This window comes from Acanthopagrus latus, chromosome 13 (genome assembly GCF_904848185.1).
Source record: "Acanthopagrus latus isolate v.2019 chromosome 13, fAcaLat1.1, whole genome shotgun sequence".
NCBI classification, from domain to species: Eukaryota; Metazoa; Chordata; class Actinopteri; order Spariformes; family Sparidae; genus Acanthopagrus; species Acanthopagrus latus.
In genome coordinates, this window is record NC_051051.1 from 19971671 (window position 1) to 19991154 (window position 19484).

Here is a 19484-nt window from a genome sequence, read left to right on the forward strand (position 1 = left end):
TAAAGGCATCGTAAAAAAAAAAAAAAAAAAGCTGTTTTGATAAACGTGATTTTTGCGATTGATTTGGGGAGTCTCATTATGAAAAGTGTGTTATGGTCAGAAAAGCTTAAATGTTATGATGTCGGACAACTTTATCGAGCTGTGTGCCCTGTGGAGGGAGAGGCAGAGAGGCTCTTGGGTTTTATTTGCCAGCTCTTTGGAGGGATGTGTGTGTGTGTGGGGGGGTAACAGAAGCGCACACTCCCCTCCCTCTCCCTCTCCCTCCCCTCCTCCTCCTCCTCCATCCTCCCTCCTCCTCCTGCTCCCCTGGCCGCTCTCAGACCATTGTTGTCGTGCCTGCCGTCCGGAGAGCAGCAGAGTGCTCTTGGAGGGTCGGTGTGTGCAGGACGCTCGCTCCTCGCTCTCTGCTGTGAAAGGGGAACCCGACTGAGGGAGGCTGAGCTCCACGTTTCAGCGGCAGGGCTCAGATCGCACCGAAGAGGAGTGGAGAAGTTGGCAGAGGCGCTGCGTAAAGACGCACGTTTTTACCACCGGCTCCTTCGCTTATTCTCTCGCCACATCGGATCTTTTCTGAGCGAGAAAGGACAGTTTCCCAACCCACGTTCTCGGCCGGTGTTTGTTGTTTTTTTTTTTTGTTGTTGTTTGTTTGTTTGTTTTTTTCCTCCATGGATTTAGCGCTCTGAGCGGCCGGCTGCAGTGGACTTTGCCCAGAAGGGGGATCACACACACACACACAGCTCCTTCCCTCCGGCCAGCAGGAGAGCCCGGCAGCTGTCGTTACTCTTCCAGGGGACTGTTTTTGATGGATATATAAGCTGGACTTCGCTTTCAGTCGGATACAGCAACAGCAGACAGCCGCTCAATCGAAGAACCGATTTGGGGGTAGAAAAAAAAAAAAAAAGGACGTACAAGAGCTCCAAATGAGGATTTCAATACCCAGTCGTGTCGACCGGGACAAGGAGTGATCTCTCCCCTGGTGCCAGTCATCTCTGCGAGGGCAGAGGAAGAGGAAAGGTGGGTGAAATACAGACGGGGACAGCTGGAGGTTCTTGGAGAGTTGGTGTTTCATTCATTTTCTGCAGGCGTTCGGCAGTGCGGGATAGATCACGACCAAAAAAAAAACCAAAAAAAAAAACTACTAAACACAGCCTCACAATCAGTTTCTTTAAGCCTCAGATCTTTGCATTAGAGAGGGAATTCTGGGTTTTGATTTGGTTCAGTGATACTCTAGAAAGCTGCACGTTCACTAAAACAAGGCAGTGGAATCTATTTCCTCACCCGGCGCTCTTAACCAGTGAATTAGGACACTTTTAGGGATTTTAAAGCGAGATTTCAGTAGAGAAGCTGCGGCGAAGTGAAACGTGTGTTTTGCAACCAACAGAGCCAAACAAGTCATTCATTAGACATTGAACCTTCCACATGGACTATTTGTAGGGAGAACAGACTGCGGAGTTTGAACTCCGCAAATCACAATAGTCTCCACTTTAAATGATTGAAAATGACACATAGTAATAGTAATGCAATAGTTATATTACCCAAATTATGTTAATTAAAAAAAAACACCTCTTGCAAGGATATCTTCTAATTTGCCATCAGTTTAAAATGTATTTTACCAGCCTGGCTGCCTGTGTTTTTCTGTTTCTGACCTCACCATGTGTCAGACACCCTGCACAGACACATGTGCAGACACCGTGACCATCCAGTACAAAAATGATATACATGTTAACAGGTCACACTTGTGTTTGGCAGCTTTTGGCTTCATCATAACCTACACGGCCCGTTTAAGACCAATAGCGCACACGAGTGGTTTGTTGAGTGTGATTTGTGTGACAGAAACACGCAGGACATTAGAAACACAAGCCTCCGCACTGACTGAAAGGTAGAATACAGTACAAGTATTTTGGCTCCGGCTAAACAGCAGCGAGGCGTCGTGCCAGCGGAATTAGCAGCAGCAGGAGAAAAACTTTTTTTTTCTTCTTCTTTTTTTTTTTCCCCAGCCCTTAATTGAGAAAGAATACGTTTCATTCAGCAGGCTGGTTCTTTAAACGGTGTGTGTGTGTGTGTGTGTGTGTGTGTGTGTGTGTGTGTGTGTGTGTGTGTGTGTGTGTGTGTGGGCGCGGCATGCATGCGTGGAGCGCACGCACCGGGGTCTGGCGCCTGTGCGCAGTTGGCCCGACCATGGCAGAAACATAAGTGCATTATTCCCTCCATAATCTTGTTGGCTGTCAGCGTTTATAGTTTGTCTGCAGAATGAGTTCATGGCGACAGTGTTGTACTTTAAATATATGTTAAAACAACATGATTAAATAATAAAGAGAAATTAAATAAAATGTTGTCTTTGAATTCAGGTGAGATTGAGGTATCTGTTGCACCAAACGTTGACACAGCTGCACTGTTGTGTTAATTTCGCGTTACTGATTAACTTTTCAAATAGCCTAGGCACATTCTGCTGTTGAGTCTATTTTCCTGAGATTAAAAAAGGTTGAAACATGCTCTTGTTAGAGCTGAAACAGTCCGTGTATCTACAGGTGACTCTCAAAAGTCAAATATCAGATCATAAACCGTTATTCCAGCTTCATAATCGTGGGGGGTTTTCTGACCTTATTTCTCTTCTGTAATAATTAACTAAATCTTTTCAGCGTTTTGGACTGTTTGTCAGACAAAACAAATGATCTGTTTTCTGACATTCCCTAAAAACCACCACAAATTTAGGGCATCATTCGCCCGTTTCACCCTTTTCCATCCTGAACCCTGAAGTCTCATCAGCTGCCAGTCGACTCTCTCCTCTGCCGCTCCTTCAGCGTCTGTAGCTTCCTGGCAAGTTTCAAGTGTTTTTCTAGCAAGGGCCCATTATCCCGGGGCAGACCGAGCGCCATCCATTGACAAACAACAGGCTGTAACAGCCCTGCTCCTTATTCATGACGCAGGGGAGCCTGGACAATGTAAGGCAGACGAGCGGGACAGTTAGCAGGACATCTGGTTAAGAATACAGCTGCTCGCCATCCAAACAGGCTCTTTAGCTGTTCGTCTGCACAATCGTTTGTGTTGGTTTAAAACCGAGCAGAAATCTTCTCTTCAGAGAGTCACCTTTCTGATCAAGCGATAACCTTCCCCTGTGTGCTTTCTTTGCCCCTGCAGGGTCCAGATTTAGAGACATTGTGGATTTCTGACGTTTCCGATGCCAGGGAGCGGAGTGTGAAGCCAATCCCAGGCTTCCAACGTGTTTTTCTGACTTTTAACCACAAGACACATGCGTCACGTCAAGAAGATGGCGAGGGTCTGCACGTTCTGCGTTCTCCTGCTCTGTTTAATGGACAGAGTCCCGGGCAGGGCCATTGAGGAAGGACGAACCAAAGGTAAGACCTAACTTGTTTCTTCCTTTGCTCTCGTGGGTTTGTGTTGTGGAAAGTTTAGATAAGCATGTGTGTGACTGGAAGGTTGCTGGTTTGAATCCACAGACAGTTTGTGGACAGTGCTGATCTTAGAAAGCGTTGGTTTCTTGGCAGCCACCACCACAGAGGAAGTCAAGGTGACAGGAAAAATGACAGAGTCTGTAGTCGAGTCTTGGACGGAGCGAGGAAGGGAAGGGAAAAAAAAAAGAAGCTCTCGGTGTTTTGCTGCCGTAAACTGTGCTACCTGATCCGCCCGAGGCCCTGAGGCTCGGAAGTGTAAATCTGCCTGGCTGTGTGCCAGCTGTAGAGGATGAAGGGGGGGGGGGGGACTGCAGGGGCTTTTTCATTCATGCTTTACAAACAGAAGCCAATGCAAAAAGTCAGCCATTGTCAGCTGTAAAATCTTAAGTTGTAAATCAGCGTAATCGTTGAAGAACAAACTCCCTGACTTGTTCTTTGCTGCGAAGTGAATCTGTTCCCAGATTAAAAGTCTTCAGGGTGACATTTTTCCGAGGATGTGTGTGGATTGAAATGATGAAAGACAAAGTGGATTGTTTTCCTCGGAGGCATCGAGCGCAGAAGCCGTCTCTCATCTCTGTCTCCGTGGGCCCCGCTTTGTACTCCAGGGCCAAGGGAGGCCGGTCGGGGCTTGCTGCTCAAACGACAATGTGCAGGAGGAGGCCTGGAAAAAAAAAAACCTTTAAGGTTTATTTACAGGACAGATGAGCAAAGAGTCGAACGAGGATTCTTATAGATCTTATGGTTGTAGAACGTGCAGGCGTAGCAGCAGCATTGCCATTTTTATGTTTCAAAAAGAGTCACACATAAAATCAGTCCCATTTGAATCCACTTTCATCAGCCAAAGTCAAATAAAAATCAAGCCTCAATCTCCACAGGTGGAAAGGAGAGCAATTTTCTATAGCCACTTAGAGACTTTAAAAGAAAATGGACACAAATTATGGCGTAGTTTTAGTCTCTATGGGTTCAATTAAACACGAAAGCAGTTGTCTTAATCCTCAATAACTGAGAGGAGACAGAGATGATCAAAAAGAAAAAGATCAACTCCCGCTTTATGTCAGTTAAAGGAGTGAAAAGAGGGTCCCGCCTCCCTGAAGGCGAGTCCAGCTGAGGAGAGGTGATGAGGGTCAGAGGGACCCACAATGCACAGCTCACACTCCTGACAGGGTGGGCAGGCAGGGTCAGTCAGTCACTGCTGAGGAGACAAGATGCAGACACAAAGAGTTCACAATGATGATGAAAATCAAGATTTTGTTTCTCAGATCGTCCCCAAAGCTTTTATCTCTTATTAATCGATTTAAATCGTTGCTAATTTGACGATAGCTCTGAGAGAAAATAAATCACAACACGCTCCAAATATAATTACACATATAATGTTACTAACTGTGCTGCTAAATGCAGGGATCAGACAGGGCTTTTTCTATTTCTTCCCCCGGAAAACTTATTTTCTGCCACATCATCACAGGGGGATGAAGACTGAGTATAGCTTTCGTCGGTGCTCCGGCTGTTCTTCCGGCCGCTCGAATTTGACACAGCTGATCAGCTGTTCTAATCATGTGATGTTAAGGTTTATTGACCAAAAACAGTCTTTTTCCTGAAGAAAACTGTGTAGCTTTTTTGATAGAATCACAACAAAAACAAGCAAGGCTGTTAACTGCTTAATTTCACAATGACAGTGAGCCATCTGCAACATTAAGGAGAAGATACTGTGCCAACAAATGCCATCTTTTGCTTTGATCGCTGCGCAGAATGAGTGCGAGTGCATCTGCTGGTCAAAGTGAGCGCTCAGTCCAGAGCTGCCTATGGACTGAGTGAGCAGCTAACTCACTAACTGGTGTATTAACAGGGAATGGGTGATCGCAACACACAGTATGACATCAATACATTATCAAATCCAGTGATATGAGCAAATTGCTTCAAAGAAGTCAGTCACAGGCGGGTTTAAAACTGTGAAGTTGAGCTTCAAGGTTCATTCTTGACCTTGGTGATTGTAATGGGACAAAAAGTCCACTTGCTTGATTTATTCCAATGTTTTCAGTCACACTGGTGGCCTTCGTCAGCAAATTAAATTCCCTCAGTTGTCATGAGAATTGTGAAGAAGTATTTATAAGTAAATGTATGTCAAACTAGAATGGCACTCAGTAGAGCACATTCTCCAGCATCAGGAACAAATAAATTACTGCGATGCGATCTGACAAAACTAAACTGACAGTATGTATTGGATGCTCTGCTGCTCTGTTCCCAGTTCAGGACATGAAGCTCCTCATTGTCCCTGCCGATTTCCGCAGAGGGCCCTGCTGCCAGCCCAGCCGGCTGGCTGGCTGACTGGCTGGCTCGCACCGGCCGGGCGGTTTGTTTGTGTTGTGTTGTGTTTTGTTTGCCCCCTCGCCTCTGGGTGACAATTCACACTCTGCCGCGAGTTCAACTATGGGGCACCGTCCCTGTCCCTGGAAGTTCATTAGCATGGCTGTGTGTCCATGGCTGTGATTTACCGCTGACTGTTTCACTGTGTTCCAACCCGCCCCATTAGATGAAAGTGAGCGGCTTGCTCGGATCTCATGTTGTTCATGTTTTGAACTTGATCGCAGACTAAGTGATGGGTTATAACCAGCCATTAAGGTGTTTCTTTTAATTTGTTTTTCCTTTTGTCTGCTTTGACCAATCACTGTTTCTGATTTTCCACTTATAGCGTTGTAAAAGAGTTCTTTTTTTTTTTTTTCCTCCTGAAAGCGTTACCTCTACATGTACCCTGAGCGATTAGAAAAAAAAAGGCAGCACTTCACTCCGACAAGGGAACAGATTGCCTTTTCACTAAGCACTTGCAGGAAGCAATCAGACAGAAAATTGCCCTGGAAAATTGCTCGTTCTGAGTGACTGAGCAGCAGCGAGCGAGGTCCCTGGCCAGGGTGCACATATGCTCCAACAAGTGAGTGGGCGAGCGCGTAAATGGGCGAGTGACCCACTGAATGGATGGCACTGTGGCTGATGATGACACGATAGTTGCCGGGTTATCAGGGCACTCTATCGCCAGTTCCTGGTCGCATTAAATGACAGTGGTTGTTAAGGACCATGGTGTACTTCTGTTGCCAGACCTTTCAGAGGAAAACTGAAACTGCCAGGGTGTGTTTTGGACATTTGTGAAGAGTCCAGACTCCTTTATTCTATGAAAAACATAGTGTGACATTTAAAATCTTTTTTCTTTCTCTTTTTTTTAAAGACAGCGTTGTAGTTTCATAGTAAATTTAAATCATTTGGAGGAAAAGTTGACCAAAATATCCCTTTTGTTCCCTAGATCTTCGGGTCTCCAGGCCTCTGATCATACCAGGTTACCCAGAAAACACAACAGCGGTGGTGGGCGGTCAAGTGAAGCTGGTGTGTAAGGTCCACCGGCCAGCATCAACGAAGGTGCAGTGGCTGAAGTCGGAGGCCAGCGCATCGGGTTGGAGCCAGGGAGGGCAGCCTCGCCTCAGAGCCCTGACAGTGAGAACAGAAACAATTTGATTTTTCTACTCAGACTGTGTTTTGTTTCTGTCCTCATCATATTAAAACTTGTTTCTTTCCTCCACGAAGACCCTGCAGAGCAATGCATCTAAACTAAACACACTGCATCTGTCCAACATCACACTGGAGGATGCAGGAGAATACATCTGCATGGCTGAGAACACCCACGCAGGACAGACGGTGCAGGCCATGCAGTCAGCTTGGCTGGAAGTCCTGCCTGGTAAGACACACTTATAATCACAGCAGTCCATCTTGTTTTTGTGCTTCTTTGTGACTTTCAGGCCAGTCACCACTACGATTTTTCCCTTGCGCAGGTACCATCATTTCACGAACTTCGGAGCTGGCCGCTGCTGAAATCCCCCCAGGTACAGTAACTTCTTTATGATGCAGGACAAAATGTGTGACCACTGTACATCCACAAAATGTTTCAGTCACAGTCCTTTTGATGCAATTAAGATACTGCCACACATACTGCTTTTACTCTCGAGGATGGTATGGTGCCCATCTGTGCGCTCTCATACGTCCCCTGCCTGGAATGAACTTCTCTCCTTCCTTCGCTCACTTAGATCTCCAGTGAACCTTCACCGCCCCTCAGATTTACTCTCTGTCCACTGTCACGCTGCAACATGTTCATTAGCTTCAATCGCTCTTCCTTCTTTTTGGAGTGAGCAAGTGAAGGGAGGGTGTTTGCAGTGTGTGTGTGTGTGTGTGTGTGTGTGTGTGTGGGGTTGTGTGTGTGTGTGTAGAAGAGGAGGAGGGTTAGGCCTCCTGGTCTCCATGGTGATTTCATTGTGTGCGCGTGTGTTTGTGGGGAGGACAGGAGATAAAGGGGTTGAAGAGCTGAAGGTCATAGTTGAGGGGATGGCTTCTTGGTTTAAAGGGAAGATAGATGAAGAAATAACCTGTTGACTGACAGAAGGCACGAGATAAAAGTTGGAGGAACAAGAAGAAAAAGCTGCGAAAGAAACACCCTCACTGCAGCGTGCTGACACCTTCTGTGCTAATGTTTCTACAGATGTTCTCGAAGACTTGAGTGAAGACACAACAGAGCATCTCCTGTTAGAGCCGGGCAACGTCCTCAAGCTGCGCTGTGACATGAGCAGCCGGCCAGGCATGGCGGTTAACTGGTACAAGGAGGGAGTCCGGATTCTGCCCACGCCACGCATACAGATCCGCGGCACCATCATGGAGATCACGGACGTAACTTACGAGGATTCCGGTGTTTATGTTTGTGTTCTCCGGGGAACCAAAGGGCCTGTGAGGAACTTCACGATCACTGTGGCAGGTAAGGAGACAAACACTCTTAATTTTTTTTTTCTCTAAGATGGTGGCTTTCTTTAGCAGACAGCTAACTGATTAGATTTAGGTTTTGAACTGCAGATTCGACTGAACTTGCCTTAACTTGCCCGCTACGTTTACAGACTCGTTGGGGTCAGGTGACGATGATGAGGATAACGGTTTGGAGGACTCGTCAGCTGAGATCGAAAACGACCAGGTTTACTTCTCCAGAGGTGTGTTGTTTGGTTTGCTTAGTGGCTGCAATCCTTGATGAACCTCTAGGCTTCATCAGAGCATCCTGGCTAACAGCTCATTGACTGGTCTTCGGTCCATGCAGGTCCCTACTGGACCCACACCCAGCGAATGGAGAAGAAGCTGTATGCTGTCCCTGCAGGGAACACTGTGAAGTTTCGGTGTCCAGCTATGGGCAGCCCCATGCCGAGCATCCGCTGGCTCAAGAATGGGCGGGAATTCAGAGGAGAGCATCGGATTGGGGGCATTAAGGTAAGGATGGAAGCTGTTTATTGTCTCCCGAAGTCTAAATAAGGCTAACGGTTAAATGGAATGATCTGGCAAAGCCTATCTCTATTCACACTTTATTTCATTTAATTATATATTTTGTGTTTCCTTGGCCAGCTGAGACACCAGCACTGGAGCCTGGTGATGGAGAGCGTCGTGCCTTCAGACAGAGGAAACTATACCTGCGTGGTGGATAATAAATATGGCTCCATCACTCACAGCTACGTCCTCGATGTCCTGGGTACGTCATGAATGTGTGGATTGCAAGTGTGTGTCTTTGTTTCTGCTTGAATTACTGAATTGAATCTGTGAAGCAGATCAGAGATTATTCCTAAAACCTGATCTGGCCGACTACATTGATGGCAGAAATAGTAACAGTTATTTGTCAGCACTAGTGGAAAAAGCATCAAGCCTTCAAATAAAAGCCTCCAGTCTGAGGGAGGGGATAACTGGGGGGTGGGCAGAAGGTGACAGGGGCGCCTGGCATCGGTTGCTCCAGGCAGGATGTGGACGGTCAGGCGTCCACACCAGTTTTCTACCTGACCTGTTACAGGGGATCGAGGATTATTGCGGTTTGTTTGTTCATTTGTTCACTGTCTGTCCACCACGGGGTCAGTTTCCGTCCCCAATCAACGGGGGGAGAGGACTAACGAGACAACTAACGAGATCAGAGAGCGAGAGTAAGCGCAGATCAAAGACAGCCCGCCGAACAGCTGACAAAGAGCCATGCTAATGGAATGGATTTTCGTCTCAAAATGACATTTCCTGCTCTTTTGCCAGCATATAAACACATTATAGGTAACAGTGACAACTGTTGGGCACTTTTAGACATCTGTTTACAAAGCAGCTATGTTTGCCAGCTGTGAAAGGGCCAAATAGCTGGATGTTTTTGTCCTGCCTGCATCCCGTCGGAAGGGATAGTTGTGAGACAGAATGTAGATCAGTAAATCCCTGAATCACCTCTAAACTGTAACCCTTGGGGGAAGAAAAATCCTTTAAACTCTTACTGCTTTATCTGGAGATTAATGCTCACTTTAATCAACTCCTTTCTGACTTTTACTTGATACAGAGCGTTCCCCACACAGACCGATCCTTCAGGCCGGTCTACCCGCCAACACTACAGCAGTGGTGGGCAGTGACGTCCAGTTCCACTGTAAGGTATACAGTGATGCCCAGCCTCACATTCAGTGGCTCAAACACATAGAGAGGAACGGCAGCCGCTACGGTTCTGATGGGACGCCATACGTTCAGATCCTCAAGGTTGGTGTCTTGTTGCAGTTGGTTTACAGGTGGTCTTACAAGAGCAAACACAACTGGAACTTGTAAGAGAAGTGGTAGCTTCATGATTGTTGTATACTATCTGTTTATGCAACTTTTCCTGCATCTGTGTTGTGCAGACTGGTAGTCTCAACATGTCAGAGGTGGAGGTACTCTACCTGTCCAAAGTCACCATGGAGGATGCAGGAGAGTACACCTGTCTAGCTGGAAATTCGATCGGATTCGCCCACCAGTCCGCCTGGCTCACCGTCATCTCAGGTAAAGAAAAAGGCTTCAGGCTAAGCAATTCAGTTCTTGTGCCTCTAAACTGGCAGAAAATGATTTAGTGAGTGATAACTTGGCCCTGACGAACTCTAACCCTTTACTCTCCTCCTGTAGAAGAGGAAGCCGCAGTAACAATGGACAGCATGGAGACCAAGTACACAGACATCATCATCTATGCCTGTGGCTTCCTGGCTCTGATCATGGCCATCGTCATCGTGGTGTTGTGTCGAATGCAGATCCACCCCAGAAGGGAACCATTTGACGCCCTCCCTGTCCAGAAGCTCTCCAAGTTTCCTCTTCGCAGACAGGTACAGGGAACTTAAGTCTGTTTTCTCTCACAGCTGTTTTGTCGACTATGACTCAAAGGTAGGGAATGCAATTCTGTATAAACATAGTTAATTCTTCTAACCAAAAGCATCAGTATTTGATGACCTGGAAATGAGACTCAACAATTGACTATTTTGCCTTTCCTACCTTTAAGGCAGGGCATGCTTCAAAGTTTGTACAAAGTGTTGTGCGATCACATCTGGTTGCAAAAATGTTCAGAGCAACCTCCCTATGTTTCTGAGGGCTGAAAAGTAACTCTCCTTCTCTGCATCTTTTCCTTCAGTATTCGGTGGAGTCCAACTCTTCAGGAAAGTCCAGCGCATCGCTCATGAGGGTGGCTCGACTCTCGTCCAGCTGCTCTCCCATGCTGGCTGGAGTCATGGAGTTTGAATTGCCCTACGACCCAGACTGGGAGTTCCCCAGAGAAAAGTAAGTCATCTGCAATTTGGAATCACTTGATTACATTTTGTAAAGGATTGTCACCTGAGTTTTGAGTTAACACAGAGTTAACTAAAAAGTTCTGCCCCTTACAAATTAGGGGTAGTATTTCTTCACTAAGTTTAGTTTGGCTTCGCAGATCCTGACTCGTTTCAACACTGCAGCCTTCGCGTCATGTGGAGACCTAAAAAGAAACATGCCCGCAACCCATTTTTGGCTCAACCAAACCCATGTTTTAAGAAACCAGAGCCCCAAATTATGGATATGTACAGTCTTCATTTGGACATTCTTATTTTCGCTAACTCTCTTTCTCTCTCTAGTTTGACGTTGGGCAAACCTCTAGGAGAAGGCTGCTTTGGCCAGGTGGTCAGAGCTGAGGCCTACGGCATCAACAAGGACTGTCCAGATCAGGCTACTACTGTGGCGGTCAAGATGCTCAAAGGTAAGGAAGAACTGATACGGACACAAGATTAATTCTAGGGAGCTGTCTGTGAGACATGATTTTCTTAAATGAGATGTATCTTTTCCATCAGATGACGCCACTGACAAAGATCTTGCGGACCTCATCTCCGAAATGGAGCTGATGAAGGTGATGGACAAACACAAGAACATCATCAACCTGCTCGGAGTCTGCACCCAGGATGGTGAGTTTCTGACCAATGGCTAAACCTTTATTGTTTGATGTTTCTATCCAGCATAAACCTGCTACAAATGAGGACTTGGGTAAAAAGGTTGCATCTCCTCCTGGACAAGTCAGATTAGAGCACTGATTAAAAGACAGGTTCCGTCTTGTTAACACTAATTATCACACACACACACCCTCTTTTGGAGGTCTTTCCTTTACCTCCCACGTGAACGCTCTTTTTATTGTAAATCACCACAACCTAATTTAGTGAGTGTTTCAACTATGCATAGTTGAAACACTCACTAAATTAGGGTGGAATTTTGACCATGGTGGTCCAAAGCCTCCAGGCTAAAACAACAATAGAAACAACCCTGTGCTTTATCTTGTTTCGTTCACCCCCTCCCCCCAGGTCCTCTGTATGTGCTGGTGGAGTACGCGTCCAAAGGCAGCCTGAGGGAGTACCTGCGTGCCCGGCGACCCCCAGGCATGGACTACACCTTTGATGTGACCAAGGTGCCTGAAGAGCAGCTCACCTTCAAAGACCTGCTGTCCTGTGCCTACCAGGTTGCCAGAGGGATGGAGTACCTTGCCTCTAAAAGGGTACGTTGACTTGAAAGAGAGGAAAGACCTAGTAGCAGTAGAAGAATCTGAATCTCTGGTGTTTCATGGCTGCTATAGCCTAATTCTAGACCGACCGTTGGTCCCACAAATTTGGCTTTTTCGGTACGCATGGGTGGAACACTGCAAGCCTCAGCCCCACAAGGATGTTTCTGTATCATCAGACCTCATTATAGTAAAATATATCTGTGTTCCTGAGCAGACCACAAAATGAAACCTAAATACCAATGCACTTAACATTTGTAGACTTCATGAGCTGTATAAGCCCTTAATAGGCTGTAATATCAGACGTTTTTTGTTGACTTAAAGGGAATTGTGACTATCTTGTGTAATTCAGTGTTTTTGGATTTGAGCACTTGGCCTTCAGATGATGATTTTGGTCCAGACAGCCTTCCCCTTCTCTTCTTTCTCTTTCCGATCCCCAATTTCTCTGTGCCCCTTTCTCTCTTTTCTTCCGACCCCCACCCCCCATGTTTCTCTTCCTTTCATTTACCCAGCATGCACCCTGTCTGTGTGCTTCTTATCAACATGTCTCTTTGTCTGCCAGCCAGTGTCTCAGACAGGCATTCCTGAGCAGAAAGCTGCCACAGCTTCAGTCCTGTTTACTCTTCTCCATCCATCTGTCCGTCCCCTCCGTCGCAAGGCTTTGTCCTTTTTAGCGCTGCCATAAATCTGTTAGCAAACAGGCAGCAGAGCCGTCGTCTGGGTATAGGCATCAGGTTTCTGGCTCTCCGGCCTCCTAAGAATGCAGGAGCCTGAAACTAACCCTCTATTATGGGGAGACCCACAAACCGAGGCTGGTTCGTTTCGCACATCCCCACAAATCCCACGTCTATTTCGAATGAAAACCAAAATAAACTTAATGACATCCATTCAATGTGGGCAAACAGTGCCTTTCTTTTTTCCTCCCAAAGAGTTGTTTTTACTTCAAACTCCCAGGTTTCTATATAAAGACATTTTAATTTTGTTGCGTTCACTAAAATGAGGCACTCTGTGTTGACTTTAGACGTCTGAGTCGTTTCATTTTTGGAGAAAATCTGCTGTGAATCATTTCTACCTCCCCAAACTCTGTGTTTTGAACATGAAAGCTTCAAACCCCCGCCTGGAACAGACAAGCACATGTTGTGTCACAAGTCAAAAAGAGCATTCGATTATATAGTTAAAACTGTGAATTTATACATTAGCCAAAGGAAGAGCAGCGATAGATCTCTGAGCCCATTAATCAGGACTATTTAAATTTATGATAATCTTCTAATCTAGAGACCCAGCAGTTGGCCTTAAGCTCACTTAAGGGTTTTGTGTCACCCTTTAATTCTCTCTCTTCCCTCTCTGCAGTGCATCCACAGAGATTTGGCAGCCAGAAATGTTCTGGTGACGGAGGACAATGTGATGAAGATCGCTGACTTCGGCCTGGCCAGAGGAGTCCACCAGATCGACTACTACAAGAAAACCACCAATGTGAGTGACAGTTTCCAACAGAATATTTTCAAGAATCACTTTTCTCTCCTGTGACTTTGTTTTTCAGCTGTTAACAAGCACTCTTCTCTTAATCTTCCATAGTTGAAAAGTTAAACATTTGTGATGTGACTTATTGATTTGTCACAAATCTTCCAGCAATTAACTCAACTTTTGGCAAACCCTTACTCAGTTAGGAGTATACTTAAATGTTAGTCATGTAAACACAATCAAACATTATCCTCATGTGCAGATACGTGTTTTGTTAAAAGGTTAAAGTGGAGGCTGGTTGTAAACATATCTCTTCCTCAGCCAGGTTCCTTCTGCCGTGCTCCATTCACAGCTTTAATACTCCTCAGGACAGATGTCTGATGTTTTCCTCTGATTGGCAGCAGGCTTAATGGGACTTAATTAGAGAAGAGGGGGAGATAAGGAGGGAGGAGGGGGAGGCATAAGGGAGCGTAGAGAGTTAGGATGTGGCAGAAAAACAGAGCGAGACAGAAAGAAGAATGTGCTGCGATGAAAAGTGTGTTGCTGTGGTGAGTGAAGGTGGAGCTCTAACGTGTTCGTGTCTGCTCTGCAGGGACGGCTGCCAGTGAAGTGGATGGCACCAGAGGCCTTGTTTGACAGAGTCTACACACACCAGAGCGACGTGTAAGTACAGCTACTCATATACTGAACCGCTGCAGGAAAACATGAAGGCGGGTGAGAGACAACGCGTAGAACAAAGGAAAACTTTGTTTAATGCCTCGCCAATTATTTATCCTTTTCCTCCCTGTCATGTGCAAACTTTTAAAATCTCATCTAACTGTTCTCAGCAACTACCTTAAAACCCAACAGTCATGCAGCGGCCATTTGCCACACAGACGTCATGCTATTACGCTGTGTTAAAGGTTGCAAGTCGAATAAACAAAGGGGAATCTGAAAAATGATCGTGTCGCTATTTCTCAATTGATCAACAACACAAACATTGATAGGCAGTGAAAATCTGTTGCGATATCAGCCATATTTCAAGGTTAAACAACACATTTGATAATCCATAATCCATAATAATCTCCGGGTTTTCACTACCCATCATCTTCTCAGTCGCTAATCAATTGAGAAGTTGTAAAAGGATAACAATTTGTCTGATTCTTAAAGATAAACCACGCATTCACCACTTTCTAGCTTATGTTACTGAGTTAAATAAACATGTCCAGCATTTGTGTTGTTTTTTTTAGACTTAATTCACACCTTTCATGTTGTATTATGGAATACTATTAAAAAGTAACGTTGGCTTGGAAGTGGTTGAATGCTTACGTTAAATATGTTGGTTTACCTTGAAATACAGCCCATTGTCCCTCTGCTGTCTTTTCAGTTGCTGGTTTTTCAGGGACAGTGAAATGCTATAGGATATACAATGTGGAACGGCAATAAAAGAAATGTGTGCATGATATCTGGTGATTATTATTATTTCTGGCAGGCTAACATCTCAACAAAGTGATTATGTGTCCTGACCATCAATGTTGTCTTTCCCTCCTTTCAGGTGGTCTTTTGGGGTACTGATGTGGGAGATCTTCACCCTGGGTGGCTCACCGTACCCAGGTATCCCTGTCGAGGAGCTCTTTAAGCTTTTGAAGGAAGGACACCGCATGGACAAACCCTCCAACTGCACACATGAACTGTAAGTCCTCCTCTTTAAATCCACACCACCTTCATCAGCAAATCTTTTGTACCTTCTTAGATTGTAGAGTTAATTTTTGTGCGTGATGTGCTTTTGTCTCTGTAGCTACATGATGATGCGTGAGTGCTGGCATGCTGTTCCCACCCAGAGACCGACCTTCAAACAGCTGGTGGAGGAGCTGGACAAAGTACTGCTGTCCATCTCTGACGAGGTGAGTTAAAAACCCATTCTAGCAGATGTATACACACCTTTTCTTCTTCTCCTCATTCCCAATCTGCTGTCCAGATGTCTTCACCGTGGAGAGCAGAATTCAATGTCTATAAACTCCAAACAACAAATTAAACTGCGTTTGGCTACAAGGAGCAAGGAGCCTTTTTCACCAAATACTCACCCATGCACCATCTCTCGCAGATGTGTCAGCATGTGATTAATTTGTTGGTTCCTACTTAAACACAGAAAGTTCTTGGCTTCAAATTGGCCAATTCAAAACTGATGCTGTGGTCTAAAACTATGGCGGCTCCAGTTCTCTCCATCTGCATCCATTTTGCAGTGGACACCAAATTCAATTTCCACTGTTTTTACTGCCAATTTAACAAACATTTGTCTGTGGGTTTGTTTATTTTTCTGTTTCTGCAGAGAACATTTCTCTAATTTCTAAACTTCCTCTCTCCCCTCAGTACTTGGATCTGTCGACACCCTTTGAGCAGTACTCCCCGTCATGTGAGGACACGTCCAGCTCCTGCTCCTCCGACAATGACTCTGTTTTCACTCACGATGCCTTGTCCACCGACCCCTGTCTCCTGGGCTACCAGGATGTGCGCTCACGGATAGACCTGAAGACGGCCCTCCGATAGACACACAAATACCGACATGAACACAACACTATGAGGGTTTTGCTGGCAGTCATATAAGGGGTGCACACCTGCAAGTTTTCAGCTGGACCTCCATTATGGCACCTGGCAAAGCCCTTAAACATATTTGGGCATTTATACACGCACATTAACATACACACACAGACTCACATATATGCACGTGGAGCACTGAGGCCGGTGGGCTTCATTACACGGTGAAGGTTTGAAGAAAAACATTCCATTATTGGCAGAAGAAACGAGGACAAACACATTGTGGTACTTCAGACTATCAGCTCCTGCACTGTGCCCAAGAACAGTTGTTACGTTGGAAAAAACTGCGGCACTAAACCTAAACAGAAGAGACCCTGGTACTCAAAACACCTCGAAATGCTTTCTTTGATCAACTCTCCTTTAGAAAGGCGACGGACAATGATCTCCTCACACAAACTCTACTCAAAACCAGGGCTTGAAAACCTTGGTGATAAAGACATTTTAACAAAAAAAAAAAAAAAAAAGATTTATTTTGCTATGGTAAAAAAGAAGAAAGTGATTGTTAAATATAAATCTCTTTATATAAGATTATTTTACTTTTGTGTTGCTTATTTAAAAAGAAAAAAAAAGTCTTAAATCTCAGGATCTCTTGTGCTAAGAAGTTGCTGTAGCGGCAGCAAAGTGCCTGAATTTATGATTTCCTGTGAATATATTAGAATATTAAAATATTGTATGTACATATCAAGGACAAAAATACGATTGCCTTTTATAAATTATTCTGAATGACACAAAAATGAAGGTTATTGGAGGCGAAAGGAAAAGAGGAATTTAAAGTGTTTCAAGTGCCAAACCTGTCATAGCTGTCACACTGTCTTCATGTTCAGGTTTCATTCCAAAATACCAACAATTCAGACATTATGATCTCTAATCATCTCTCAAATGTAATAAAAAAAAATTGTAAAATACAACTTTGCAGACACTCAAAAACCACAAACAAACAGTAGATGGTGTTAAAAATTGGTTTGTTATCAGCAACTATTGTAAACAGTTTGGAAAAAGCACCATGTATTTGAGATATTGTACATTTCCCTCTTTTTGAAGACTGTTTATGTAGAAATTTATGGATTTGGCCTTTAAAGATGGCTCAATCTTGGGAACGTTTGGAATGAAACCCTCCAACTGTAGTTTACTGCTTCGACCTCCAGCCCAACTAAACAATTTGTGGTTAAAAACCCAAAGGAGCACAGTTTTTGTTGCTGTTGTTGGACAAAAACCACCAAAATGTCTTGATCTCACGAACTGCAATGCATTTCTTAGACCCAAAGGTCAAGAGACAGGCTCATTAACAGGTAACAACAACCTGGTAAAATTTGAGATAACATCACGTGGTCTTCCTCCAACAACAGCTTCACCCTTTCAGTCTTTGGCTACATGACCACTTTGTCAGAGACAGTGTGTCCAGGGTGTCCAGGGTGGGACTGACGATTCAGCGTGGGGACTGTGTTGGGGAGCTGGCCCAAGCCCACTGTCATTGCTGACAAGGAGAGGGGGGGACACTGAATGTGAAAGCCAGTGTGATTGATTTCAAATAAAGAAGAAGGGGGAGGGACGCTCCTTTGTCTGGCTGTAACCCTTCACCCAGCCCAATCTGTTGGTGAGGGGTCCTCAGGTCTGCAGCCTGGCCGGACAATGAAGGCTTTGCAGGCTTAATGGGTGTGACTACGGACCAGAGGGAGTTTTGGGGGGGTGGTGGTGTGGGGATAGCTTGGGCTTGTGTGCAAATGAAGAGGCTCTTATAATGGTAATGTGTCCTCTTCTCTCCCAAATGCCCCTATCTTTATCCCCATGGCCACCATCTTTTAAATTACAAATCTTAATTCAGATTCGCCGCTCCGCCACTGCCACCAGGACCAGCTGCAGAAAATTCCCCTGTGGGGTAAAATGCCAACTGAGTCCCAGTCCACCTCCTGGATCCGACCACAGGACAAACAATTGAGACACAAACAAGATAACCATTGACAGTTGACATCAAATTGTACAATCAGTCCTGTCAAGAAAGTTTGCTACATCCAGCTTACACATTTTGGTCCAAAATGTGCTCTCAGTCAGTTTCCTGCATCACCAGTTGTATTTTGCCTTAACTCTCTGGTCCTTTTAGTCTTTCAAATGTTGAGAAGTGTAAAGAAAAATGGAGGGGTTCATTCCAAAATGCTCCAAATGCATCATCGCCAACTCTCTCTCTGTAAAACCATTTTGTCCTCGAAGGATTCATGTATCTTCTCTACTCGTTTGTTTGCATTTCAAGCTGTCAATCATCTTGTGACAGCTGGTGTCTGTGATGGAAATCTCGTTTTGGAATGAAGCCTCCACATTTACATCCACAAAGTGTCCAGAAACATTTGCATCTTTACATTCCAGCTCTCTGCTCTTCTCCCGGACACAAACAGCAAACAGTCACAATGTTCTTAAACATTTCCTCGAGAGAATTATTTTAGAAATATCTAATTTATTTGTTTATTGTTTTTGTTTTTATATGAAATAAAGTATAATTTAAAATAAAGTAGCTGTGTGTCCTCATCTCTGTGTTTGCATAAAAAATGGTAATTCATGCTGTCAGACCTGACAATAACCAGACTCGAGGGAAAATATCCTGACTCTGGGCAGGTTGTTATTGTTCTCATCAGCTGATATTGGCTCGGTCCCATTTTGGACAATGGACTGTTCGTGTGAAGCTCAGGAGGAAACCAGCTGTCAACTCATCTAGATCACCTGAGTAAATCTTCAGCTAGCTCCAGCCTTTCTTTGGCTACACTCATTCCCAACTCACCCATCATATTAATATTAATGTCCATTTTAGTTCTAATAAATGACATTTGTTTGAGTAAATCTCCTGCACGGACTCACAAATCAATTTCTTAAACAGTTAGTGGCAGTTAGGGACTCGTCCAGGATTTTGACACCTAGCGCTTGCTCATAAATGGTAAATAATACTTGGCATTATGGAGTTTTTGGCGTGGCTGTTTTTACTCTGGTACATTTTTATGCACAATTTACAACATTGGATTTTTAAATTCAGAATCAAACCCATCACCTCTCAGGAGTTGGATCAAACTGTCAGCTTGCTGTATGCGCGTTGACCCCTACCTGTATAAGTTTACATGTATATTCAGAAAAAAGACTGATTTATTGTTGTGTTTAGCTTGTGCCATTTATGCCTAGTTTCCATAAAAGACTGACATTGAAATGCATTTCTTTACAGATGGATA

At 44.7% G+C, this 19484-nt stretch overlaps 1 protein-coding gene across 1 annotated transcript; it reads left to right on the forward strand.

The window, feature by feature from the left end:
* Window positions 1-319: 319 nt before the first annotated feature.
* fgfr4 (fibroblast growth factor receptor 4) lies at window positions 320-16742 on the forward strand. Its single transcript, XM_037119953.1, has 21 exons — window positions 320-1014; window positions 3139-3356; window positions 6703-6890; window positions 6981-7131; window positions 7226-7276; window positions 7927-8196; window positions 8333-8422; window positions 8527-8693; window positions 8826-8949; window positions 9778-9968; window positions 10106-10244; window positions 10365-10558; window positions 10861-11006; window positions 11336-11457; window positions 11549-11659; window positions 12050-12240; window positions 13594-13716; window positions 14297-14367; window positions 15239-15376; window positions 15482-15587; window positions 16054-16742. The coding sequence occupies exons 2-21, from the start codon at window positions 3251-3253 to the stop codon at window positions 16228-16230; spliced, it is 2856 nt and encodes a 951-aa protein (XP_036975848.1). The 5' UTR covers window positions 320-1014; window positions 3139-3250; the 3' UTR covers window positions 16231-16742.
* The last annotated feature ends 2742 nt before the right edge of the window (window positions 16743-19484 follow it).

Coding starts and splice junctions, on each gene's coding strand:
- fgfr4 (XM_037119953.1), top strand. CDS start 3,251: ATGCGTCACGTCAAGAAGATGGCGAGGGTCTGCACGTTCTGCGTTCTC. Junction 8,197..8,332: donor CTTCACGATCACTGTGGCAG/GTAAGGAGACAA, acceptor CTACGTTTACAG/ACTCGTTGGGGTCAGGTGAC. Junction 9,969..10,105: donor CATACGTTCAGATCCTCAAG/GTTGGTGTCTTG, acceptor TGTGTTGTGCAG/ACTGGTAGTCTCAACATGTC.